This window comes from Eretmochelys imbricata, chromosome 1, assembly GCF_965152235.1.
Source record: "Eretmochelys imbricata isolate rEreImb1 chromosome 1, rEreImb1.hap1, whole genome shotgun sequence".
In the NCBI taxonomy this organism is placed as follows: Eukaryota; Metazoa; Chordata; order Testudines; family Cheloniidae; genus Eretmochelys; species Eretmochelys imbricata.
In genome coordinates, this window is record NC_135572.1 from 239,475,914 (window position 1) to 239,502,963 (window position 27,050).

The window sequence follows — 27,050 nt, forward strand, 5'->3', positions numbered from 1 at the left end:
CATGCATATTTCCCCTATATAATATGCATACTATTATTAAACATTCATTCTGTTTAAAAATGAGGAATTTTAGTCAAAGATCGCATAGTACTGGAAAGTAATTACCAAATAACTGATATGTCTGGGCCTGCAGTTGGACATTTGGATTCTTGTTTTAGCAATTTATGGCCATTTTGAAAAAGAAGGCTGAGTTTGGAGAGATTGTCTTTTCTTTGAAAACTAGGCTAATTTTGATTTGCCCAGATTGTTTTCCATTGCAGGACCATGATGACATGCTATCTAAGAGAGCAACTAATAATTTCCTTTTTAAATTGGATGCTCTGGGATAATGCTGTAGCTAAATTTCTTTGCAGCTGTGAATTTCATAGACAAAGCTGTTTAATGGATAATTGGCTTAAGAGGGGCTATCTTCTAAAGCACAGGAGTTGTAATTGGTACAGTTTTTTCTAGGTAAAGCTGCATTCAAGAAGCTACTTGCTTAATCTTTGCAAACTTTTTCTCAGAAACGAATTCAGCCATCTGACCACAGGAATTTAGTTTGATATATCAGTTGTTTTCGTTTAAAAAAAAAGGGAGCTATTATAGTATCTCTTTCATATTCGGAAGCTCCTGCTTGGAATATGCTAGCAATTTAAAATCCACTCCTTTCCAATTCTTTCTTATGTTGGGTTTTGATCACTCTTGAAAGAAAAGTAGCCTACATCAAAAGGTTATCATTTCCTTGCAATATATTGGGTGTTTGCTCCTCCTCTTACCAAATGGTTATAGATCTCAGGATATCCTTTCTCGGTGATAATAATAACCTGAATATTAGTTAGTTAGTTATGTTTGTTGTAACTTTCAGAGTCAGGTAGTGGAGTTTAACCAGTATATGACATTATTCTTTAATAATTTATTTACTGTGATCTCCTACCCTTCCCCTCACACTTCCTTTTCCTAGGCTATAGCTGCTAGAGCCCTACCTTTCCACTGGCATTGTGGAGTTCTTGGTTACTGGTTTCTATTCCTCTCGTGCAATAGCAGGAACCAGTGGTGTTTTGTTAGAAGTGTACACAAAGTTACTGGTGTGGAAGTGGAAGAAAGGTTGGCCATCAGCAGCTAATGAATCCAGGAAGTTCTGGCAGCCAGGGTAGAAGAATTGGGATTTGCAAGAGGGGAGCAAAGCCATCACTCTGATTTCCTCCCCCCCTTCCCCACTCCCATCCCTGTGCATCTGTGATATTTGTAATGGGGGGAGAAGGGGGAAGATCTCCATGACAAATCTTCATTGCTGCTCATAGTTGTTTTAACCACTGTGTCATCTAGGCTTACTCTGAGCAGGGTTACGTGACTGGGGGGTTGAAGTGCTGAGGAGCTGTCTCCACTAGTGCTTCAGTGTTGCTACCACCAAGGTGTAATGTGGTTGAATGGACAAAGGCACCGGCTTGGGAGTCAGACTTGGGTTCTATTCCCAGCTTTGCCATGGTCTTGCTATGTGACCTTGAGACACTTACTTGGACCATTCTTAGTCTGTCATGTCCATTTAGATTGTTAGCTTTTTGGGTTATGGACTGTGTGTTTGAACAGTGCCTAGAAGAGCTGGTCAGAAAAACCGCTCTGAACCATTTTCTGAACCAATGGCAAGTCCATTCCATCAAAATTTCATATCAGAGAAACACTGAGGAGGAAGTTTAAACAATGCTGCAAGATCCTGTTTCAACATTTTCAGAAGGAACCTTTTCTATTTTTTTTTTGTTTTGAATTGCCTTTTCATTTTTTAAATTTTTTTTTATACTTTCAAATTGATTGAAACGTTTCAATCTGAGGTTTTTTTCTGGAATTTTCCTTCATGGATAATTTCAAAATCTGAAATTCTTCATGAAATGGAATGCCTGTCCTCCACACTCCTCTAGTGCCTAGCACAATGAGGCCCTGATCTTGTGTGGACCCTCAAGGCACTACGGTAACACAAATATTAATAACAGTGGTGGAGTCAAGGATTTTTACTGCTCTGTAGCAGTGTCTACATGGGATGTTACTGTGTGGCAAGCTGGTCCGCTGTAGATTCATAGCATGGCTTGGTGTGCAGTAACCTGTCATGTAGACAAGCAAAAGTTTGTTACAAGAACCAATTTTAAACCCACTTTACATTAAAACTGGCGGAGGCTAAAATGTGTGTATTGGGCCAATCCATGTTTAACAGGGACCAAACTCCGAGCCAGTCCATGTTTAAACTCCCATGTTGGGCTGGCTAAGCCATATTAGCTATCCTGAACCAAAGAACAGTTTTAGTCCTAGTATAGAAAGGGCACTAGAATATTTTTATAGTCCCTTGTTTGTACTCGGCTTTTGTGAGTCAGTCACATACTGAATAGCTTTTATGACTGTTTTTTAGGAGACAGACTTCATCATGACTGAGGTGGTTAAAACAAAATCATTGGAAAAGGGAACAAAAAAGAAAAGGAGAAAATATCTTGAGGGCTTTTGCTATTTTCCAGTCTCTAGGCAACTCAGGACTGAGGGCAAAGCTAAATTAAATTTTGTAGTAACAGACTGATTTGTATTACCTTAGCAGCTATTTTTCACACACATGCATCTAACCTATCTCACAACTGATGGCTTTATTTGAATCATGGCAATTCATTGGGAACAAAGCATCTATTTAATTTATCTTTATGATATTTATCTCATGAATACCAAATATGCAATTATTCACACAGCATTCGGTACTACTGACATTATCCACCAATATAGTCTCTTTTCTTGCTAACTATGGCTCCTGAAAATGAGTCCTATTCAGTATTTGACCTGCTATGTAAAGAAAGAATTAAACAACTGTACGGTATGCTATTTAACATTATACCAATAGGTAGGAGAGGGGAGTGTGTGTGTATGAGAGAGAGAATAATGATTTTTCGTCAATGGTATAAGCTTGAAGGAATTAAGGGAATGACTAAGTGGTAAATATTATTGCAATCTAAAGCCCCTGAAGTATGTATTTCTTTACAGTGAATAAAATTAGGTGATAGCCATATATGAGTAATTTATGAACATAGGGCTAGAACATAAGAGCATAACAATGGCCATACTGGATTAGACCAAAGGTCCATCTAGCCCAGTATCCTGTCTTCCGACAGTGGCCAATGCCAGTGCCCCAGAGGGAATGAACAGAAGAGTTAATCATCAAGTGATCCATCCCCTGTCGCCCATTCCCAGCTTCTGGCAAACAAAGGCTAGGGATACCATCTCTGCACATCCTGGCTAATAGCCATTGATGGACCTATCCTCCATAAACTTATCTAGTTCTTTTTTTAACCTGTTATGGTCTTGGCCTTCACAACATCCTCTGGCAAAGAGTTCCACAGGTTGACTGTGCCTTGTGTCAAGAAATACTTCCTTTTGTTTGTTTTAAACCGGCTGCCTATTAATTTCATTTGATGACCCCTAATTCCTGTGTGATGAGAAGTAGTAAACAACACTTCCTTATCTACTTTCTCCACACCGGTCATGATTTTATAGACCTCTATCATATCCCCCCTTAGTCGTCTCTTTTTCAAGATGAAAAGTCCCAATCTTATTTTCTCCTCATACGGAAGCTGTTCCATACCCCTAATCATTTTTGTTGCCCTAGATTCTGATCTGGATTACATGTCTACACAGGGCTAAGAACTCCCCTTACACATCTGGTGGGCTGTACACACTTTGGATCCAAGCCAGTGTTGTATGATCTGCTGTTTCCCTCTACTGAACCGGTGGTCAAAAAAATAGGTGATGGCTTCATTCCATTCCCCACCCCCACAACGTGCCAGCAAGCACAGCTGGGCTTGTGTTGGGAATGTTACACTTTACTATTGGTACAGGGCCACCCTTCTCTCTCCCCTTAAGCCAGGGACAAAGTTGTGTCTGAGGGGTATCTAAGGCACAATGTCTCCTAGGTCTGCTCCAGGGCTAGTACTGTTTTCCCACTTCTTACTCAGAGCCGGACCTGACAGCACAAACTAACTCTTACTTTGTGTATGTACATACATAAAAATGGATCATTTCACATGCTAGTTGAAATTGACCCACCTCTGTAGTGGAACTTAGCAAGTGTTTAGCTGCGTACAGCAACACTATAGGAGAGATGAGATCAGAAGTGATAAAAATCCCAACCAATTGAAAGTACAAGGGAATGTTTGAAAGCAGAATGTGATTACCAAATCTGAAACTTGGCCAGGACACTGGGGCTACTATCTCTGTTCTTCCGTAAGAAGTCATGGGATCATCAGGGTAAATCCTATTCCATCCCCCAAGGCCATCCAAGGCCCCAGAAGCAAAAGGCATGCCTAAATTAATGTAACTGAGGAGCCTGCATGCAGAGTTTGCATCTCCTGCACGCAGTGAAGCACAGCTTTATCGGTGCTCCTGTACGTGTCTGTGGAAAGACGTGTCGACAATGAAGCAAGTGGAAGCTATAGGAAGACTGAGAATAGGGCCAGTAGATCCATTTCTACTCTAGTCAGATGGCCACATAGACCCCTACGGAGGAGCTGGAGGAGCTTTTGCAGCTTCAGGGCAGCAACAGAGGCCACACAGTAGTGGAAGTGGGAGAACGCCTTCTCCTACCCATCTCCTCATACACCATGGCACTCTCCTGCACCAAGCCCAACCACTGGGTTGATATAGGTGGAAAGACTTAGTTCTTCTTCACAGCTGGTGCTCATGTAGTTGGTTTTGTGTGCCTTCTGAAAGGTGGCCCTTCTCGCAACACAATACGTACCAACACCAGCTGGAGTGCTGGTTCAGCAGCAACTCAGCAGGAAGACAGTAACCTACATGAATCACCAGTGTCACTTCCTGCACACCGAGGAGATCTATATTCCAGTAACTGAGCCCACTTCTCCCTTGCTTGGGAGACCCAACAAGAGCATCGGTTTGGGTGGCGTGGCTATCCTGGCTGCAGTGTTATCCTGGCTATCAGCTAATGCCACTCTTGTTAATTTCACGTGGGTGAATGGATAAAATCCATGACAGTGATTTTCTCCTACTTAGATGGGTATTGACTAAATGTTGTTCCTTTCAAGTGGCTTTCTCCTGACCCATGTGAAATGAGTCTTTTGGCTTTAGTGTCCCAGACAATTCAGGTAGGTGACATTCTTCCTTCTGAGCTGCTGCTGCATCCAGCCTGAAATGTCCATATCTCAAAAAAACAAAAAAAAACCCCACCACCACCAAATTTGGCAAATGTATCACCCTTGTCAATAAAGAGGGCAAGGACTGAATACTTATAAGTCGAACAGTCACCTGATGTTGAGGCATATTTATGCAGCAGTGAAATGCAAACTTCACTACTATTGTCCTTGGTATATCTATAAGTACAGATTTCTGGTTCCTAGGCTGACAATCCCAATGACATTTACAGGAAGACTAAATTCAGTTATTCAGCTGCCAACTCCCAAGGCTTAATCATGGAGAAAGTTCTGGGTGTTGAAATATTTTAAGGATCTGTAATTTAGCCATAGGGTGGAAAAGTCTTATAAAATGAGATTCATCTTAGTGAACTCTAAAGCTTCACAATTTGCTGTGGTGAAAAGCACACACACATATGCAAGATAGCAGATGATATAGAAATTGTCTTCTTGGCAATTGAAGGCATCATACTTTTGCCTAGCATTGGAGCTTTGGTCATAAATCTTGTAGTTATCAGTTCAGCACCCAAAACAACTTGTGGTAGAATTTAAACTAACAAAGCATTAAAAAGAAGGCAAAGAAATTCCAGAACCCCTAAAGCTGTTCTCCTAATCTCTGCTTGAGGAGAGGTTTACAGGGGTGATATGTAGATTAATAGTGGGTGGGAGTCTCCCAATACTGATTTTAAGTTGAACTATGTGCCTTAATATTGTTTAGCCTTCCTTTCATGTGAAGGGCATTTTTGTAAGTTAATAAGTCAACAATACATATATAAAGCAGCTTGCATCCGTTCTTTGAGGTGCAAAATACATGCCTTTGTGTTTTCAGCCTCAAGCTGCCCATTTAAATGTCAGTATGGAAATCCATGACTCAAACTGTATGAAACAGAGGAGGAAAATGCTGGGCTTAGACAGTAGAACCAAAATCTTTGTCTTTTTTGAGTGTGAAGATTCCTAAAAAGTCAGTGTATGTTTTAAAAATGTTAGTATGCAAAGGTATCATGTGGCAATATTCTGAAGTCAAGTACGATTTCAGACTCTGAAAGTCATTGGTAAAGTTGGCAGCATTAATTCTTCTTTCTTTGGTTTAGAAACATCTTGTACGTCCCTTGTCTTTTCCCCAAATTCAAGGGGAAATAATCCTTCACCCTGTGCCACTATGACTGTGTCTAACAGGAAACATAGGGACAGGGTAGACTACAGTGTGCAATGCACATGCCCTATTGCTGCTAGCGCACTGTGTTTATCATAAGGTCCTGGGGAAGAATAATGAAAATTTGTACCAAGAGCCCTTGTCTACACTGGGTATTTCAGTGACCAGTGTAGATCCATCAGTGCAAAACCTTAGCCTAGACAGGCAAAGCTGCTATAAGCCTTGACTGGCACCAGTGCACTTTATCCCAGTATCAAGCAGGGGTGAACTGTCCAAGTGCAATTTATGGTTATTGTTGATTTGGCCTGACTATACTAGGGGTTTGCACTAGTGGCTGCCCACTGATGGCTGGGATCCCCAGTGTAAGTCACAGCCTCCATGGTGAGAGGCCATTACCTCTCCTGTCATCAGGAGAGAGCAGTGTATATTGCACATGGAAATTCTGGACCTGTCAGTCAGTCTTGAGAGTGTCGCTTTAAATATGCTTTTAATGGCTGTTTATGGAGCGGTAATAACTGCCATTAAAGCCATATCTAATCTCTTCAGGTGCTAAATGTAAATAAATGCCACTCTGCATAAAAATGATTTTTGCCTGATTTTTTTTAAGCATGTAGTAGAGAATAAAGGAAATGTTTTAAAAATGTATTCAGACCCTTAAGGGACTCTGATTGCTTTTAATTGCCATGTGTGATGGTCCTTATCCAAGGAAAGTATACTGCATGGACTATAAGCCATTTTTATCCCAAAGAGCATTTAACAGAGCATGCCTGGAATTAGCTGAGCTCCTTCCCTTTCTCTCTGATCTCTATTACCCTTCACTGTGATTTTAAACACAGTGTTTCAAGGACATTTAGAAAGGTAATACGAGTTATAATATTCTAATTGTCTTGCTTGAGCTCTTCTGTTTGTCCTCCATGTTTATTACATCACGTGTGAAACGAAGGCTCTCTTTCCTGTTTAAAAGGAGAGGTTAATGATGCCTATGAAGATATGCTGAGGTTTTTCTCTGTGTCCCAGCAGAGAGCTCAGGAAGAATTCCATTTACTGCCAAAGACCAGGAGTACCCCAATAGGTAGGAGAGCTTTTGTTCTGCAACTAACATTCCAGGTGCCCACAAAACAGATTGACACCTTTTCACAAGTGACAGCGCCTTGTATACCCTTTTTAAAGAGACATCACTGACAGTTTTTCCTCTTAAATTTCAAAACAATTTAGTGCTTGTGAAAAATGCCAAACTGAAGGCCCCTGAGATCCTCTCTCCACAGGACAGATGCAGGAGAGTGCAAGCAGTGGTAATACAAGCTCTGCCCATGTCACACTGCTAGTGTGTCTCAGCCCTGGCCCTGGTCCCATTTGGTGTTGCCCCAGTCCCCTCCGCTCTTCCAGTGAGGCCAGCTTCATCTGTCCTCTTTTCACACAACTATCTCTCTGCCATTTTCCATGCCACCCCTACACATGGCACCCCCTGCCTCACATATGAGGCCACTACCCTCTTCTCATTCAAGTCCGGCTGTGTTAGCTATGGGAGAACTAGATGACAGATTCTGACAAGCTTGGGGAATAACTGGGAATTGTTTATATATCCTAATTTAAAAACAAACAATACAACTACTCATTGAGTCAACATAGATGTGTCCAATCAGTATCTTCATATAACTAAGATGTAGCCAGTCACCTCCTTGAGCGGTCTACTTATATGTTATATCCCTTAGTCCTTTTCTCTGTTTATCTCCTTGGCTGCCTTTAAACTATGACCTTCTCAGGACAGAGACCATGCCTTCTTTTCTGTCTGGAAATCTCTTAGCACATCTAAGAGTTCGGATGATTATCCAAAGCTCTTGTGTGCAAGTGTGTGCTGGAAATTTTCTCATTCATCAAGGACTCAACACCTCTTCCTCCTTTCACCTTCCTCTGAAGCATCTGGTCCTGGCCTCAGGACTTGTCTACACAAACCGTTAGTGCAGCAAGCTGTGGTGTAAATCTACAGTGCACTTGCCTGCTGCTCATTAACTGTCCGTGCTGACCCTGCTACCATGCACTAAAAATTGCTTCCTATATTTTGATCTAGCCTGCTTTAAAGGGGGAGTATATCAGTGTGCACGGGGGAACTTGTAGCACATAGTAGCAGGGTCCACGTGGCCAGTTAGGGCACAGCAGGGTAGTGCAGGGTAGATTCACACTCTCGTTTGCCACACACTAACTGTTCATCTAGACAAGCCCTCAGAGAGAGAAATGCATTCAAATATTTCAAAACTTAAAACAGAGAGCTTGTTAATCCATTTTTATAAATATGTGAAGGCAGAGAGCTGACAGAAATTCTGATTTTATCTTAAACCCCAAGCAGTTCTTAATGTTGCTGAACGAGGAGATTCATCCTTATTAAAAATATTTCCCTTCTTCTCTGGTCCCATTCATACTGGGTAAAATATCTTGTCTTGTTTCTGATATAGCGGAAGCCAGTAATATCAGCCCATCTGTTTACTTTCATGTATGTACATCTGCAGCAGACGACCACAGCAGAAATGTACGCTGAGAAACAGCTGCTGTTTCCAGTTATTACTAAAACTGAGGAGGCTGTTTTTATTTGGAGTGTCCATGAACAAAAGACTGGATATGTACAATATTTTTTTTTCCTCAGCAATGGAATTATCTTTTTAAAAATCAAATTTTGTAGAAAAAAGAGGACTTTTCCCATTAGATGAGGATTATCACGTTTACATTTTACAAAGGCCACAGATCCACCCTGCCATAGTAACAACTTTCAGTCACTACCAGTGCAGGCTACATTTGAGATGCTGACTTAGAGATGAAAGGCTCTCTATCCCCTTATCAATCCCTTGAGCCATCTAGCAACTTGCTGCATTTATTTTTCAGAAACTAATTTTAAAAAAAGAAGCAACTGTTTTTGCAAACAGTCCTTTGACTTCTATCCCAGTGGCATTTTGGAGCATTATTGCAAATTATTCAATTTAAATGCGTAGTCAAGCCTACATCATTATTCCTATTTTATACTTCAGTGAAAAAACAGCCAGCCAGGCTAGAAAAAACATTCTTTGCCAGGTCAAAAAGTAAACCAGAAACCTTACATGGAAATAATATTGCTGTTTACAAGGACGTCTTGTAGGAAGATTCCAATTACTGCAGCAGAACTCAGAGATATATTGCATTATAAACGCTCATTAAAGTATTTATGTTTTTGGCTTTAGACAAGACAATCCTGCATTCTTAAAAATTAATTGAAATTATTACAGAGACTTATGTTCAGACCTAAATGTGTTCCAACTAGCAGCTATCCTTTAATCACAGAATAATTGGCCAATCATTAACATCCTGTGAGTTCCAAGGTCTTTTTAACCACGTACTGCCCCACCCACCCATCTGCCCCATATAGCTTGCCTTGCAATCAGTGCTTCTGATGGCAAGAATTAAGAAATACAAAGCAATGATGATACCCAATAAAGCATGACTCATAAAGCTGTTCCTCTAATATAGTATAAAGCACTTGATTGGTTCATTGTTCCTACACCCAATTTCTGGACTTGAATGGGAATGTTCAGATCCAAATTTGCTGCTTATAACTATAGTTCCCAGTGCTTTAATTTTGTTTTGAAAGGGAAATGGGACTTTACCAGCACCCCTGGCCTGTTCCATTACGACCAGTGATATTGCGATGACTTAAGAAGCACAGACGCTCTGAAATAACAATGTTTGGGATAGGAAAGGTTAGATGGTGGTAAAATTGGAGGCTTCCGAAGTGCAAGATGTTGTAAACCCAAAACTTATGTTAGATTTACCAGTGTGCTGGCAAACTTTAGTTAGATATTAATGGTGGGTCCTCTACAGATATAACACATTAGATAAGTTGGATAGTTTTCTGCAAGCCTGAGCCAAGTAAACAGTTCAGATCAAAACTTTGGTTTCAACTCAAAACAAAGGAAAACTTGACACTTTGGGCCGAGTTTTTCTTCAAGTTTTGGGACTTGTATGATCCTGAAGTTCAGATGGTGAGGGCACGTCTGTCATCCTTCCAGCCTCACTTCTGTCTTGCCTGCCAGGATGCAGGTTTAGCTGGGTGCTCTTCACGCAGTTGCTTATTTTGGTTAGGCTTTGAGAAAGCTGGGAGATGGTGCTGTTGGTTTGTTATAAAGGAGATGAAGAGCTTGGTGTTGTCTGAGGGCTGCTGGAACATCAGCTTGTTGTGCATTCTCACTATGAGCCATCGGGACAACTATAGACCTCGAATAATATGGGGGAGAGAACTGAGCCTCACACGACTTTGCAAGTAAGGACTTCGGAGGTGTGGAAACAGTAACCCATAATGACTCTCTGGGCTCTGTCAGAGAGGAAGGACCTCAGCCATTTGTGTTCACCCCAGCAAGCATTTGGAGGTGGGACAGGAGTATCTAGTGATTAAATACTGCAGAGCACAAGCAGGGTGAGCCCTTCTACACTGGGTTTGTTTGTAGAGAGGTGGAAGTCAGCCACCAGAGCAACAAGTAGTTTCTCTGTACCATGCCCTGAGGCATCTGAGTTGTTGGTGACAGACAAGCAATGCTGGAGATTTTTGTTATGCTTGTTTCCCAAATAGCTTGCTTAGAAAAGAGAGGTAATTTTTGATGTCTCTAGCAAGGTCTAGATCAACAACTCAAAGGACACACAAAAGTCGTGATTACTGCTGACCTGGGCTGGATTTGAACAGTGGGTTAGTTCTGTTATTATCAATCCCTTGAGCCATCCAGTCTCCCAAAAAGAAAGCTTTTTAAAAAAAAAAAATATTGCACTACTAAGACTTTATACTAAACATTTATGGAGTTTATTGCCCTCAGCTTCACCTTGGGCTTAATTGGTTTAAATGCTTAATTAACATAGTGACAATTAATGTCTAGTGGCAATTAATTTTCAAGGGATTATTTTTTAAATTAAGATCATGAGCACTGTATTAACATTATGCAACCGAAGTTCTGGAAAACCTTACAGTGTGTTTTGTTTACAACAGCCAAATCATTTGCATTTCACTTCACTGTGAAGATTTGCCCTGTGGTAGCAATGATTAGGGCTTGTATTAAACCCTGTCCTGTGTATGGAGATTAGAGCTGTTTTGGAAACAATGAAATGTAGTTGTTGGGCTTGCATGATTCATAATTAAATGAGAAACAATGAATGAGTGTCATCAGATAATACAATAACCACACCCATAAAGGATACTTTCTGAATACTATGTATGATTATCTTCCATTTACCAAGTGCCTTTCATGCAGAAGGACCCAAAGTGCTTTACAAAATGATTTACTACAAATATGTTGTTCTGTTACTTTATATATAGTAACGTTGTGTCTGTGTGTGTATAAAGTAATGTATCAAGTCATAAGTGTATGAGACTTTGAGAATAAGACATTTTTTGCCTCATCCCCCACTGTTTGTGACCCTTCAACAGCAAAGTTTGGTTGCATTCTGAATTATATCTCAATGCATGTGAAATTTGGAGATGACACCAAAAGATGAAATTTGCCTAGGGTTGCCAACCCTCCAGGATTGTTCTGGAATCTCCAGGGATTAAAGATTAATCTTTAATGAAAGATTATATCATGTGATGAAACCTCCAGGAACACAGCCAACCAAAATTGGCAACCCTATATTCACCCCATCCAGAGTGTCTAGTCACCACTTATATCCCACTCTTCAAGGATGTAGGCTCTGCCTAGGTCTTTTGCTAACCTTCCGCACATGGGAGAATTTTCACCTTAACCAAAAAAAGAACAGGAGTACTTGTGGCTATATAATAGGGATGACTCGTCCCTGATGAAACCGTGGTGATGTCTGTGGTAGGATGAAACGTTATAAGATGTCTATGCTGTGAGATGTTATATGGGGAAACTGTGTGCCCCCAGATTTCATATAATATATTGAAAAAAAACCACCCAAAAAGTAAAAATTCAGCAGCAACGTGTCAATATTGAAAGGTATAATCACTGAATAAATCTGTGAGTTAAGTGAGATCTGTTAATTATCCTCCTACAGATCAGGAAACATTCACTTTATAATTTTCTTTTGCAGTTTCGTATCAAATCTTAATTTTACTTCTCCCCCACCCCTATGCTAAACACATGCCATAAGCTAGCAAAACATAGTCATCCAAGTGTGAAGGCTCTATTCAGATTGATTATGCAAATGTAAGAGGGAAAGTTTAATATACTGTCTATTGTAAAATAAAACAAATATTCAGCTAGCATGTGATTTGTCTTATATATTATAACCTGATTTACACTGACTATGAGGCACATGTTGTAAATGAATCGCTGAATTTTATAATGTTGTTGTTAATAACCTGTATTTATACAATGCTTTTCGTCCTGCAGTGTCTCAAAGAACTTTACATGTTGTATATGCAGAGAACGCTTAACACTTCAGGAGTGTAATGCAGTAGTATAGTCACTCAGTAACATCGCGCAGTCACTCTTCCGAATAGTTCAGAACCGGAAGTGAAGAATAACATCTTAACCAATTAAAACTGCAGGAAGAAATTAGGCAGTGAGTTTAGGATTTGGCCAGATGTTCTGGAAAAATGTTGCTTCAGTCAGTGTCTACATTAATTATTAAACAATATTTACATATAGCTGAGGTGGGAGCTGCTGCAGCATCCCACTGGCCCAGGGGCCAGAGCCCAAAGAACAAATTTGTTGTAGTGGATACTCCAAGGTGGGAAGCCTCAACACGGTGTTGTACAGCATGGTTGCATGATACTGGCCGTTCTCTAGTAGTCTGCAGCATCTGCATGGACTGATGTCCTAATGATTATCTACTGCTAGCTCACCCTTCCTCCAGATGAGATCAGGAGCTTAGGGGACAGAGCAGACATAAATGACCCAGTGTCTGAGCCAAGAATCCTAATGCCCAGCCCTCTGCTCTAACTACAGCCCTCCTTCTCACACTCAGACAATATAACATTTACTTTTCAAACTCTTGTGGTTATACAGGCTAGGACATTAACTAGGGGGCCACTTGGGTTTAGGAAACTAGGTGTTGGGTTGGTACTATCCCCACAGACTGTTGGAGTCGTCTTTTGGGTTAACATCAAGATCTGTGCATGTGCAGATGGTGCCAGCCTTTACTTGGTGATCAAGTGCATGTGAAAAGCAAAACCCTCATGACTGTCTGTCACAGTTGGCAAAATGTACAGTTGGAGACTCATAAAATTCCACGTGGCCTGCAGAGAATATCTTGCCCTGCTGGGTGAATGCCATTGAACTCCTATTTAATAATAATTTTTAAAAAAGACAAGTACTGCAGCATGGCTGGAATTTTAGTGTTGCCCGAGTAGCTCTCATCCTCTCATTCCTAGGAAAAGGTACACTTGTGGGTTATAAAGTCCCCTTTTTAAATCTCCCTTACTCCTATCTAGGAATACCAGAGAGGGGTAAAGGCAAAATTTCAGCCTCAACATTGAATTAAACTCTTTAGGGCATAGACTGTCCCTGATTTTGTATATCTGCAGAATTCAGCACAATGAAGCCCTGATCCTGATTGGGGACTTCAGATGTAATAGAAATACATACTGATAATGTCCTGAGTTTTGGCAATACCGTAACATATTTTTGCATGTGCATATATGATAGTAAGTGTAGGGTGGTGGTCTTATCCCCTTCATAATAATATGAAGGTGCTCTTCAAAGTACAGCAAGTAAGCAATAGTTGCAGGTATGGGACCGGGCAATGGTGCAGGTTGAAGTGAAAAAGGGCTATTGTTTTGCTGTAGTGCGACAGCAAGCAGGTTTGGCAGCATGCTGGAGATGGTATATAAAGAAGCTAATTATTCCTTTACAGTCTCTTTGTTGGACTATTTCCCCCCTGCACTCACAAAGAATCTTTCTTATCCTCAAACAGCTCCTCTCTGAAGAGGCCAACAACAGTGCATTCATTGAAAAGCTGCGGTCGGAACACAGGGGGAGACAACAGCACATTGGGGCCCTGGAGGCCAGGCTAGAGGTCAGTGTCTGTCATTTTGCTGGTAATTGCACTCCCGTGCCACTATAAAGGGAACTCTTAGAGGCAGATGGAGATTTTCCATTTAGTTTCCCTGTATATTTTTTTTAAATGTGCCGTGGTCTCCCCTATAAAGGCAGTTATGTTTTCAGTTAATAATCAGGACTTTGGATAAATTCTCCATTTCTCACCGACTTTTTGGAGGCATATTCTTTGGCTGTTATTTTCATAGTGCATTGTAGAGAATAAACATGACCTTGATTAAAAGACCATCGGGTATCTTGACTGTGATCCACACTATCGGGCAGATTCTCTGCCCTAATCAGCTTCTGGAGCAGAATCCTCCCCTAACTCACCTGCTGAGAATGCCCTCAGCATGGAGAAATCAGCAGGGGGGCACAGAATAGGCAGAGCCAACTCCTACTCTTCTCTCCTTGTGGGGAACTTTATGGGGGGTAGCAGAGGAGTGGCCTTTTAACAATCCCCAGCTGGTTTATGTTCCCAATTTGCAGTAGCCCACAGTTTGTGCGGCTCAAACTTGGGCCAGGGTGAGGGCTGGAGAAGAGAAACAACTGGCTTCTTGAAAGTCCCTCATACCCTGCTGTGAAGAGCAGAATCTACTTATGGTACAGAACCTGTCCCTGTAAAAACAAATTGTGTCATGGGGATTGCTTACAGCCTGTTGTGCCTGGTCACAATAAAATAGTGGTTCTCTAAGTTTTATATTGGTGACCCCTTTCACACAGCAAGCCTCTGAGTGTGACCCCCTTTATAAATTAAAACACTTCATTTTATATTTAACACTATTATAAATGCTGGAGGTGAAGTGGGGTTTGGGGGTGGAGGCTGACAGCTCGTGTCCCCCCCCATGTAATAACCTCATGACCCCTTAAGGGGTCAGGACCCCCAGTTTGAGAAACCCAGGAATAAAAGCACAATTTCTTATTGCAGTGTAGAGGAGACCTAACTATGTTCTAACCCAGCCTGTGAATCATGCTGCAGCCTATGGCCAAAATGACAGACCTTGAACCATTCTCTTGGCTGTAGTACTTTTCAGAGGCATAGTTAAGTCTAATTTACACAGCAAAACTAAATCATGCTTAAAATACATTGGAGATAATCATGTTGTAACTGGTTCCCCAGACAGCTGTTTTTACAAAGTAGACATGCCATCGAGTTTGAAACCGAACAAAACCCCACCATCAGTGGTGTAACCGAAGGCCAAATTTGACCTACTAAATACAGGGAACTTTGTAAAAATTGTGAATTATGTAGTTTTAAAACAACTCTACGTTAAATTCCACACATGCGTGCTCTGCAACAGTTAGTATCAAAGATATGGAAAGTTGGATAAAAATCCAAGCAAGATGCTCAAATAAATTTGTTAGTCTCTAAGGTGCCACAAGTACTCCTTTTTTTTTTTTAAATTGTTCAGTGTGTGGCCCCAGGCCTTAATTACTGTGTACTATTAAAACCCTGCTCTGAAGACAGAATTAATTTCCTCATACTCTTTTCTAGGGCACTAATCACTCCAGTATCTGAGTGCCTCACAAATAGTAATTCATTTATTTTTAATACACTTTTGAGTTGAGGGGTTGGTATTATCCCCTTTTTACAAATGGGCAATTGAGGCACTAACATTGAGGTCAAAAGTATCCACTAATTTTGGATGCCCACTCTGAGACCCCCCACGGCCTAATTTCTTGGGTACTTAGCATTATACAGCACTTTGTATATTCAGAGCACACCTTCTATTGATTTCAGTTGCAGCTGTGAGTGCTCAGCACAATGGTTTCAAGTTGGGCACCCACAAAGTGAAGAACACACAATTAGTAGCCATCTGTGAAAAGACGGATTTAAGTGACTTGCCCAGCATCACACAGGAACTCTGTGGTACAGTTAGGGGTAGAAGTCATTCTCCCGGGCAGCCATAAACTACCTTAACTATCATTTATCTTCCTGCAAACTCTGCTTCACTTACTCACACCTTCCACCTTGCGCAACAAATAAGGCAGGAGTCCTACAGACAACACCCTCATTTACTACACACAGGCCCGCCAACAACAATTCTGGGCTCCAGGGCAGAACAGTAAATGGGCATGGCCAGGGCTTCCACATGTCTGCCCGGCTGCCTTAGCTGCTGCCGGTATCACCCGTGTGCGCCTAGGAGCCCCATGGCCCGCCCAGGCAATTTAAAAGGGCCTAGGGCTCCTGGCCGCCGCTGCTGCTACTGCAGCTGCAGCCAGGGGCCCCTGGGCCCTTTTAAATCACCTGGATCCCTGGGCAATTGCCCCCTTTGCCCCCTCTGTCGGCGGGCCTGACTACACAACCCTGATTAAGTCCCAGAGCAGGACTGTCCTGTGCACTAAATGAGGAAAGGGTTCTGTGAAAAGAATTATATGTGATCATGTAAAAAGACCGTCTTAAAATACATATGCACAAGAGGGTAGAATTAAGGTTACATGGGCAATCTAAAGTCTGGCCTTTCCCAACTTTTGAATGCGTGTGTTACACTCCCAGACTGGAGAGAGTTCAAAACAGGAGCATTTTAATAAACTTAGAATCCAACCCCCCACCCTTCCCAAATGCACTTCTAGCATGCATAAGGACAATTGCTACTGTCTCTCTCTCTGGAGCACACCACACTGCTGCTGCAACCACCCTCTGCTCCCCAGAGCTCTGTCTCTTTTGATCCCTCCAGCAGAGCACCAATCCTTAAAGGGACAGGGTGCAGGTAAATATACCCCTGGCATTCCCTTAGGAGTGCCACATTCCCCCCTTGTCAATGTAATATTGACCTGACATTTCTGTTAACTCAGAATACATTCATCCATCCATCTGACTCATTAGCAGTAGTGTACAAGCTCCAGTAGTTCTTGAGTGCATCTTTGTCTTGATTTTCTTTCACAAGTTCTGGTACCGATGATGGAAACTTCCAGATTTCTCTTTGGTGTATCTTGCCAATCAAGCAGGAAGTTACTGTGGCAGTTACTATGGCAGTTCTAGTTCCAATAGAATGGCCAATTCTGCACAGCTGAAATTCCCCCATATTGATATCTTATGAAAATAACAGTTTCTGCATGATCAGTGGTATATTCGTACAACTGAAAATCACTAGGCGTATGACAAGCCATTTAGAAAACACATCTGCTAAATAAACAACATAAATTATCCAGAACTATAAAACATTCAGTCTAGAATGATATCCATGCCATAAGTCAATAGAACTTCATTTACCAATATAATATCAGTCTTGGATAGAAAACAGGATGAGGTACAGAAATAGGTACTTGGCATGCGGAGTTGACCTCACAGTTGTCCCATGCTATGCCAAGTACCTATTTCTGTGCCTTGTGGATAAGTTATTTTCAAACCCTGCCCCTTTATCATGATGAATCCTTTTGGTGAAGCCAACTTTTAAAACAAAGTAATTGAAGACCTTTTCATAGTGTTGCCTGATTTTTTCAGTGATAGGGTAGGCTTGGACAAACCAAGTGAAGTGATCCACTGTGATGACACTTTATTCAGATCCTCATTCGCTCCTTTCTGGATACAAGATGTTAACTGATACAAACAAAAGGTAGATCCTGATACTACAGAGTTTTCCCAACCCCAGCTAAAATTCAAGTCCTTCCTCCAAAGCATGGAGGTGCGAAAGCTTCTCAATGAAATAGTGGTAACATTTTTTTAAGATGGGCAAAATACTGAATTTTTCCCCATAATCTTGTTCGCGGAAATTGCTGAACCATTTTTGCTGAAACTTTCCAAAAATAGCCTGAGGCAGATGCCCAGGATGGAAAATTTCACCCTGAATGGCTAATGTTTGGCCAAATTATAAGCAACCAAAAATAAGATCTTACAATGTAAAGTGTCAGGCAACCTCAACTATAATTTAAATGATAGATTGTAGCTTCCAACAGCTTGCATCTTTTTGATTTCAAGTATTCCTCCTGGGAAGCTGATAACTTTCAGTCTCACTTTGCATCATTAGAAGAAGAGTCACTGCTGAGAAAAATAACTAAAATAGCAATCCCCAGTGAGAGAGACAACCAGAGCTGGCTGTTGGGATGCATAGAAACCTTGGCCGTGGTCCCTTGCAGAATTCGGGGACCTAGAAATGTGTAGGAATACTAGGGTGTTATTTTAAGTAATTAAAATGTAGATTAGGCTCAGGAATGATTGTTAATGGTTTCACCTTTTTCCACTGCATAGGCTACTTTGTCTGCATTGAACTTTTGAGAGATGAACCAGTTCAGTATATCTTTTTATAAATGCATGAAAAGATGAAGCAAGCAGTTATAAGAACAAATATAAGTTAAGCGAAATATGTCACTAACTAGTTTAATTTATATTTTACCTAACCTAATTTACAATGGTACCATGCAATAGTCAAATTAAAATTATAATTGAAATATAATCAGTAAACCAATGGTTCAGTCTGTCTGGATTGTCAGCTACTACAATTAGTAATTACATCTAATTATCATGAACAAGTTAAGGAAAACAATTCTCTCGGGATTTTAAAGGAAGGTTGAGGGGAGAAACCGTTCCCATTGATTTGTGCCATTTAGCTAAGAGACTTTTAAAGGCAGAGGCTGTTACTTGCCTTCGTTGTAAGGAAGTACAGTTCTTAAACTGATTTCCTGGGAACTTCCTCCTCTGGCTGCTCTCTCCTGTTATGCATTACTGTTCATGGAAATCATATCAAGCTTTAATTTATTTAGTCTATTTCTCCTCCCGCTTTAACACCATACCTGCATCTTTCTGGTTGTCTTCCTACACAGATCCAGAATGGTTTCTAAAATCCCGCATTTTTAGCAGCTTTAGAATGACACTGGTTTAAGGCAGATATCTCTTATGGTATAGATAGCAGACTTAGGTATTGGGTCCACTTTGGGGAATAGTTAGTGACACACAAAGCATTCATACACACTAATGGGTGTTGGAGTGATTTAAGCATTCTCAAATTGCTTTACAGAAGGGATCTCTGTATTGATAAGCTGTAACTTGAAGCTCTTTCGTGTGTGTGTGTGTGTGTGTGTGTGTTTGTTTTGGGGGGGGAGACTTTTGGTCTTTTCTCTCTGTGCTGTAGACTTCAGGCTTGGCTTAGCTAGTGGTCGAAGTCTTTCACCTCTCCTTCTTTGGGTGGCCAGTCCAGGGAAGAGAGCAGGATGCAACTCCAGGTGTTGTATTGATGCAAGAGCCACCCCTCAATTCCTTCCAGATGATTAGCATCTTTTGTAGGGATCAGTGACTCCCCTGCTCCATCCCAGGGGACACACTTCTCCAATTAGGAGTTCCATCATATTAGCTACAGTTGGCACCTTGATCTTGGGGTCTTGTTTAGTGTGTACATGTCTTGTACCAATTTGTTGATAACCACAAGTAGATATCTCTCAAAAACATGATGTAAGAAAGTGCCATGTGATGAGGAACTGGTAGGCAAACTTCTGTATAGGCTGAAGATATAAATGTCTTAATTGTTTAATACACCTCCTCATGTCAGCGAGTTAATTGGGACACTGGGAAAGTAACCCTAAGAGGTGGGGGCAGAGTTTAGTGACCTTACGCAAATACCCTTTTGGCTGCAAGCCAGCACATTGCTTTGGACATCTCCTAGCTTCTAGATGATAACTTTGTTAAATATTTGACAAACTAAAGTTACTCGAATCTAAATTCCAGTGTGTACCCAACGTATTGCAGGATTGATTTCAATGTGCATGTTTTCAAAAGTAAGCTCTAATGCTGCTTTTGCAAGAAGAAAGATGTCCTTGAGAACATAAACTAATCACTAAAGTCCCAGTACTACAAATACTTCTTCAGGTGCTTAAATTTAAGCATATGAGTAGTACTATTGACTCCACAGCTTGAAATTTTGCCCCTGATTTATATTGAAGAGCATGGGTGATGTACTGTTCCCAGCCTCCCTCCACTTTAGTCTTATTTAGTCAGTATTTATTCATCTAATGAAGCTATTATAGTACATTTCTGGATAGTTTTTCTTGATAAGTGTGCAGTGTGTTTTCTTTTGTCAGTTGATGGAATCACTGGGGAGCTATCCATAACTGCCAAGTTTTAATATATAATCTTCATAATTGACCATAAAGGGTTAAAAAATCCACTTTATCTAACAACTTTCCAAAGATCTCCTCACCTCTCCGATTTCCCTCCCATTTGAACAGCTCAAATGAGGATCTGATTTCGTGTACCTGGAGAAAGAAACCCTAATGTGGCAAGATATTTCTGCATTTGAGTTATGCCTTAAAAATAAAAGATGACAGGCCCTGAACTAAGTTGTTGGAGTCAGCATCCAAACCAAAGCAGCAGCTTCCAGTTTGCTATGTTTTTAATAGAAGAAAATCATGTCAGTTGCTTTTGCATATCTATAACAGAATTAATTTAGGGGATGTAATGTTGGCAAACATTATGGGATCTGGGTGAAATCTGTCAAAAACTGTAAACTCTCATTTTCTAAATTCCCAAATACTGCATATTAATATAGCCTGGAGATGTTTAGGTGCTGACTATTAAAAAATAAAGCAGAGAAACGTATAATTGAGCATGTTCCAAGTTTTAAACAATGAACAGTTATTTTAGTTGTCATGAAACATTTGTGCCTTTGTGCATTTTTATGTAAGAAAAGTAATGAATTTGCATGCCAAAACAAAGTGACTTTTTAATTATGCATATTATATTTTCATCAGACGCCAAAGGGTTTGGAAAGGTGGTGTGACCAACATGTATGCTATTGCCATCTGTAAAATGACAATGAGATTGGTGATGGATAGAGGATAAATTGGTGGCAAGATTATTGTAACTTGAGGGAATGAATTGCTGGAATTTTCCGGTACATACTATTGTCTGCAGAACTGTGTAGGCAGAATAACTACAGGTTAGTGTGTTGGCCTCTATCTAAACATCATAAAACAAATTTATAATAGAAACTTATTTGTGCTTGTACTGCACCACAGTTGATTAAATGTCTTTGGAGCAGGTGGATTGTTGCAATTACGCAATGAATGGGAAAGACCCAGAAGGTCTGTAGGAGCTAGCTTTGGTCAGCAGGGACTAGTAAAGATCTCTAAACATCCAGAGCATTTGAAAATTAACAAAGCTTCGACTTTGCCAGGCTTTAGGTCATCTCTCAGCTAACTGTTGTAGAGCTGTGAGCGCTGGAAGCTGAATAAAGATCTCAGCCAGAGTCTTTTTGAGGTATGCTGTTATGGGTGGTTTATTTACCTACTTCTGGATTCTTTGGCAGCCAGAGATGGAATGAAAAGTTTGAGACAATATGCAGTACAGGACACTGACTGAAACTGAGATAGGCTTTTAGATCATCTCACATGTTGATCAAGATGCTAAATAATACCAATGTGGCTGCATTTAATTAACATTATTATATTACGTCATTAATTATTTTACTTCTCCAACACTATGGTTTCATTTCAGCAAAGCATTGAAGCATGTGCTTAACTTTAAACATGAATTGGACAGTCTGTAAGCATCAATGATCTGTAATTAAAACTCATTAATAATGAAAGTTACTTTTCAATCTCAATTATAGCATTTGCTACTCTAATCATTACAATATCACTCCGGAGGTTGTTATTCATTACAGCAATTTAAGCCTCTTGTAAGAAAATGCTGTTTTTCTGAAATCAAAATGCTTTGCAAAACCAATTAGATTTCTGCAACCTTTCAGATTTGTTCCATGAGAATAATTCAAAATGAAATTTAAATTTACATTTTTTCTTTGAAAAATTGAAATTTCTATGCAAAACTGCCAGTGAAATAGTTGCATTCAATTTTTTATTCACAGAAATAAAATGGGGTTGGTTGTTTTTTTTTTTGCAAGCTCTGTTCTGTCTGCTTTCCCAAGACAAATTCATGAATGTTGGTGCCAGGTAACATTTTAAAAACTCACTAAGTCCTGCCTAGCCTTAAAGAGAAAAGGTGGGTGAGGTGATATCTCTTATTGGACCAACTTCTGTTGGTGGGAGAGACTTAGGCTTTTAATTGTCTGTCACATTTGAAAATGAGACTTGTGCTCCCAAGTCACTTCCATGCTCTTCAAAATTTTACCTAATTATGTTTTGGTCCTCCTAAAAATGTGACTAAAAAGTGAGCTGCTCAATAGCTCAGATCATTAACTGGATTGTAGAAATCATACAAAAAAACATTAACTGGCAACTTTTTCTCAAACTTTAGGTATGAAGTGCATTATTTTTGTTCATTAGTCACCACCCCATAGTTAAGGTTGCAACTGTATTTCTATATAAACCCAACATTGGCAGCCAAACTCTAAAAAACCACCAAAAAAGTCTTATTAGGTTCAAATTAGTAGATTAGTCTTGGGGCCAAGGTCGATTGCAGATATTTCTGTGTTACGAGAGCAGATCTGTGCATCAGAGACTTTCTTCTGAGACTAAGACTACTTTACCCAGGACTGAAGTCTTTAGTGCTTATCAGAGGCTCTTAGCTAAGTGTATTTAATTTTCCCTTTATTTGATGAAGTGAGCTGTAGCTCACGAAAGCTTATGCTCAAATAAATTGGTTAGTCTCTAAGGTGCCACAAGTACTCCTTTTCTTTTTGCGAATACAGACTAACACAGCTGCTACTCTGAAACCTGTCACAGTTGAAGTGAACTTTGAAAAGGTTCTTTCTTTGATACAGGGTTCTCTCCCTTATTTTTGGTTTCTTAATACTCCGACCTGGGTCATCCACACACAAGTACCAAATCATTGTGGGATAGAGCTGATCAAATAGTTCGTCTTTTGGTTTGGAGACCAAAATGGGGGAGGAGGGGAATGGTTTAATTAGAACCAAAACTGATTTTTGTTTGTTTTTTTTTAATGAAAAAAATGTAAAAAAAAACCATTTTGGTTGAATACAATATTTTGTTTGACCTGAAAGTTTTTTTGGGAGGGCTTTTCCCCTTTTTTGAAAAAATAGTTAAATATCCAAACAAAACACCATTTTGTAATGAAAAGTTGAAGCTAAACTTTTCTAAATGGTTCAAACAACATTTTTCAAAATGGTTGAAATGGACTGTTTTGACTTTAAGCCCCTCCCCCCCTTTTTTTTTTTGTCAAAAACTATTCACTGAATTAATCTCAAATTCCTGAGCAGTTCCAGTGCCCCAAAAGTAGTAGTCTCTGGGGGGGGAATCACTCAGTTCTGTTGCTGGAGACCTCAGGCTAACTTTTTTTTTTTATCAATGGAAAAAATATAATTTGTCCTTCGAATGTCTTGTGAGGAGACCAGCATGATGGTATTTTCCCCTTCGGCAAACCTCAGGGAAAATGCTTTCTTTCTACCCGCAGACCTCCAGGTCTTCTATTGCTGCTCTGTGGTTTGCAGCAGATGGATGCTTATCTGATGTGAGAACTACAGGTAGCTTGTCAGGTGGAGAAAGCAAGGGAGCAATAGTGTTTCCCCATTTCCTTCTGCTCTGACACTCCTAGCTTCTCTTGAGCCCTGCTGTCTCTACCTGGACCCCTCTGCTCCTGATTGGCACCTCTTCTAAAGCTCACAGGCATTGCAGAGACGGTGGTTGTCTCAGATAAGCCTCTAACCTTTCCGGGAGTGGGTGCACTTACCCAGGTAGCGCTGTTCTTTGGTGCACAGAAGACAAGCTTCACTCCAAAGGAGCTTAGGAAATGTGTATTGGTGAGGTACTCTTTTAGACCTCAGGAAGTCAGGAGAAAGGGGAAGATTGTCTCCTCAATCCTATTTTGCTCTTCAGTTCCATGTTAAGAGTATTTTTAAAAAAAAAGTAATGAAATTCTCACACAAAAATGTTTAAACTTGAGGCACAAATATTTGCTGTACAAATGTCCGCAAAAAGACATTCGCAGCCCTGGAGAGTTTATAGTCTAAATAAAAGACACAAATAGATGAATGGTTGGGAGCAGGGGAAAACATTCAAGCAAAAGGACATGGTAATAATTGGCACTTTCATTAATCCCACTTTTTGTTGTTTTTCTTTATAACTTTTAATAAAAGTAGAGGGTGGGTGAGGGGAACAGGAGGAATGTAGGAGTTACCAGTAGGAAGGGATTAAAGAGAGACTGTCACAGCTTGTCTTCTGCCTAGCCATGATAAGCAGGCAGGGTTTTTAGGGCATCATGGCAAAGGTGCGTCTTACGGAAGGACTTGACAGATAAAATTACAGTGTTCGTATGGATTTTATTGGGGCAATATAGGGCAAAGAACAGAGGTGTTTGTGGAAGAAGATGACTAATTGGAAGTAAAGGGTGAAAACAGTGGTGGAGTGAAAACAGGCAACCCTAGGCTGTGAAGGGCCTTAAAGGTAAAGATGATAAGTTTTGGTTTGATGCAGAGCTGAAGTGGTAGGTAGTGGAGGGGACTGACATTGCCAGAATAATAAACCAAGAAGACAGTCTTATCATTAACATTGTGAATGGACTTGAGAGGAGCAAGGGTGCAGGAGCTGAGGCCAGAAAGGAGGAAGTTGCTATAGTCAAGACATGAGATGAGGGCATGGGCAAAAGTTCTAACCTTGTGGACAGAGGTTCTTAGAGATGTGTAATAAGTGGCGGCAAGATATGGCCACAGCCTGGATGTGTGGGTCTAGAGGCCAAAAGGCATCCTTTTAAAAACTGAAAGTTAAATCCTACTGAGGAAAATAGAAAGGAGCATAAACTCTGGCAAGTCAAGTGTAAAAAGTATAATTAGTGAATCCAAAAAAGAATTCGAAGAGCAACTAGCAAGAGAGGCAAAAACTAACAGTAAAAAAATTTTAAGTACATCAGAAGCAGGAAGCCTGCCAAATAATCAGTGGGGCCATTGGACAATTGGGGTGCTAAAGGAGCCATTTCAGAAGATGAGGCCATTTCAGAGAATTCTTTGCATCGGTTTTCACTGCAGAGGATGTGAGGGAGATTCCAATACCTGAGCTAGTCTTTTTGGGTGACAAATCTGAGGAACTGTCCTAGATTGAGGTGTCAGTAGAGGAGGTTCTGGAATAAAATGATAATTAAACAGTAATAAGTCACCAGGACCAGGTGATATTCATTCAAGAGTTCTGAAGGAACTCAAATATGAAACTGCAGAACTACTAACTCTGGTATGTAACTATCACTTAAAACAGCTTCTGTACCAGATGACTGAGGATGGCTAATGTGACACCATTTTTAAAAGGCTCCAGAGCTGATCCTGGCAATCACAGGCCAGTAAGCCTAACTTCATTAATAGCCAGATTTATTGAAACTACAGGAAAGAACAGAATTATCAGACACACTGATGAACATGATTTGTTGGAGAAGAGTCAACACAGCTTTTGTAAAGGGAAATCATGCTCCACCAATCTATTGAAATTCTTGGAGGCAGGTCAACAAACATGCACAAGGGTGATCCAGTGGATATAGTGTACTTGGACTTTCAAAAAGCCTTTGACAAGGTCCCTTACCAAAGGCTCTTAAGCAAAAGTAAGCAGTCACGGCATAGGAGAGAAGGTCCTCTTCTGGATCAGTAACTGCTTAAAAGACAGGAAACAAAGGGTAGGAATAAACGGTCAGTTTTCAGAATGGAGGGATGGAAATAGTGGAGTCCGCTAGGGATCTCTACCAGGACCAGTGCCATTCAACATATGCATAAAAGATCTGGAAAAAGGGGTAAACAGTGAGATGGCAAAGTTTGCAGGTGATACAGAATTACTCAGGATAGTTAAATCCAAAGCTGACTGTGAAAAGTTACAAAGGGATCTCGCAAAACTGGATGATTGGGCAACAAAATGGCAGATGAAATTCAATATTGATAAATGCAAAGCAATGTACATTGGACAACATAATCTCAACTGTACATACAAAATGATGGGATGTAAATTAGCTGTTACCACTCAAGAAAGAGATCTTGGAATCATTGTTGATATTTCTCTGAAAATATCCACTCTGTGTGCAGTGGCAGTCGAGAAAGCTAACAGAATGTTAGGAACCATTAGTAAAGGGATGGATCAGAAGACAGTAAATATCATCATGTCACTATATAAATCCACAGTATGCCCATACCTTGAATACTGTGTGCAGTGCTGGTTGCACCATCTCAAAAAAGATATATTAGAATTGGAAAAGGTACAGAGAATGGCAACAAAAATGATTAGGGGGTATGGAACAGCTTCCATATGAGGAAAAATTAAAAAGACTGGGAATTTTCAGCTTGGAAAATAGATGACTAAGGGGAATGTGATTGAGGTCTGTAATATCGTGAATGGTCTGGAGAAAGTGAATAATAACATACAAGATAAGAACCAGGGGTCACACAATTAAATTACTAAGGAAAACAAGGAAAAGGAAGTATTTCTCCACACAACGCACAGTCAACCTGTGGAACTTGTTGCCAGAGGATGTTGTGAAGGCCAAAACTATAACTTCAAAAAGAATTAGGTAAGTTCATGGAAGTGAGGTCCATCAATGGCTATTACCTAAGATGGTCAGGTATGTAACCCATACTCTAGGTGTCCTTAGCCTCTGACAGCCAGAAGCTGGGAGTAGAAAACAGGATGGATCACTGCCCTGTTCTGTTCATTCCCTCTGAAACACCTGGCACTGACCATTGTTGAAAGACAGGATACGGGTTAGATGATCCATTGGTCTAACCCAGTGCGGCCGTTCTTATGTTCTTATGACTAAAATATCTCTGTGCACATTTTAATTATTTCATTTAATCCCCACATTTAGCACAGCAACTCTTTGAAGAAGAAGAATTGGATTTTCTTGGCTATTTTTACTTGTAAATATTCACCGGCTTT

At 40.4% G+C, this 27,050-nt stretch overlaps 1 protein-coding gene across 1 annotated transcript in view; it reads left to right on the forward strand.

Moving 5' to 3' along the window:
- The window catches only part of LMNTD1 (lamin tail domain containing 1), a 247,267-nt gene that overhangs the window by 99,888 nt on the left and 120,329 nt on the right, over positions 1 to 27,050 (forward strand). The window contains exon 6 of the mRNA XM_077807458.1: positions 14,182 to 14,283. Within this exon, the coding sequence (XP_077663584.1) occupies positions 14,182 to 14,283 (102 nt within the window). The remainder of the gene's footprint in view (positions 1 to 14,181; positions 14,284 to 27,050) is intronic.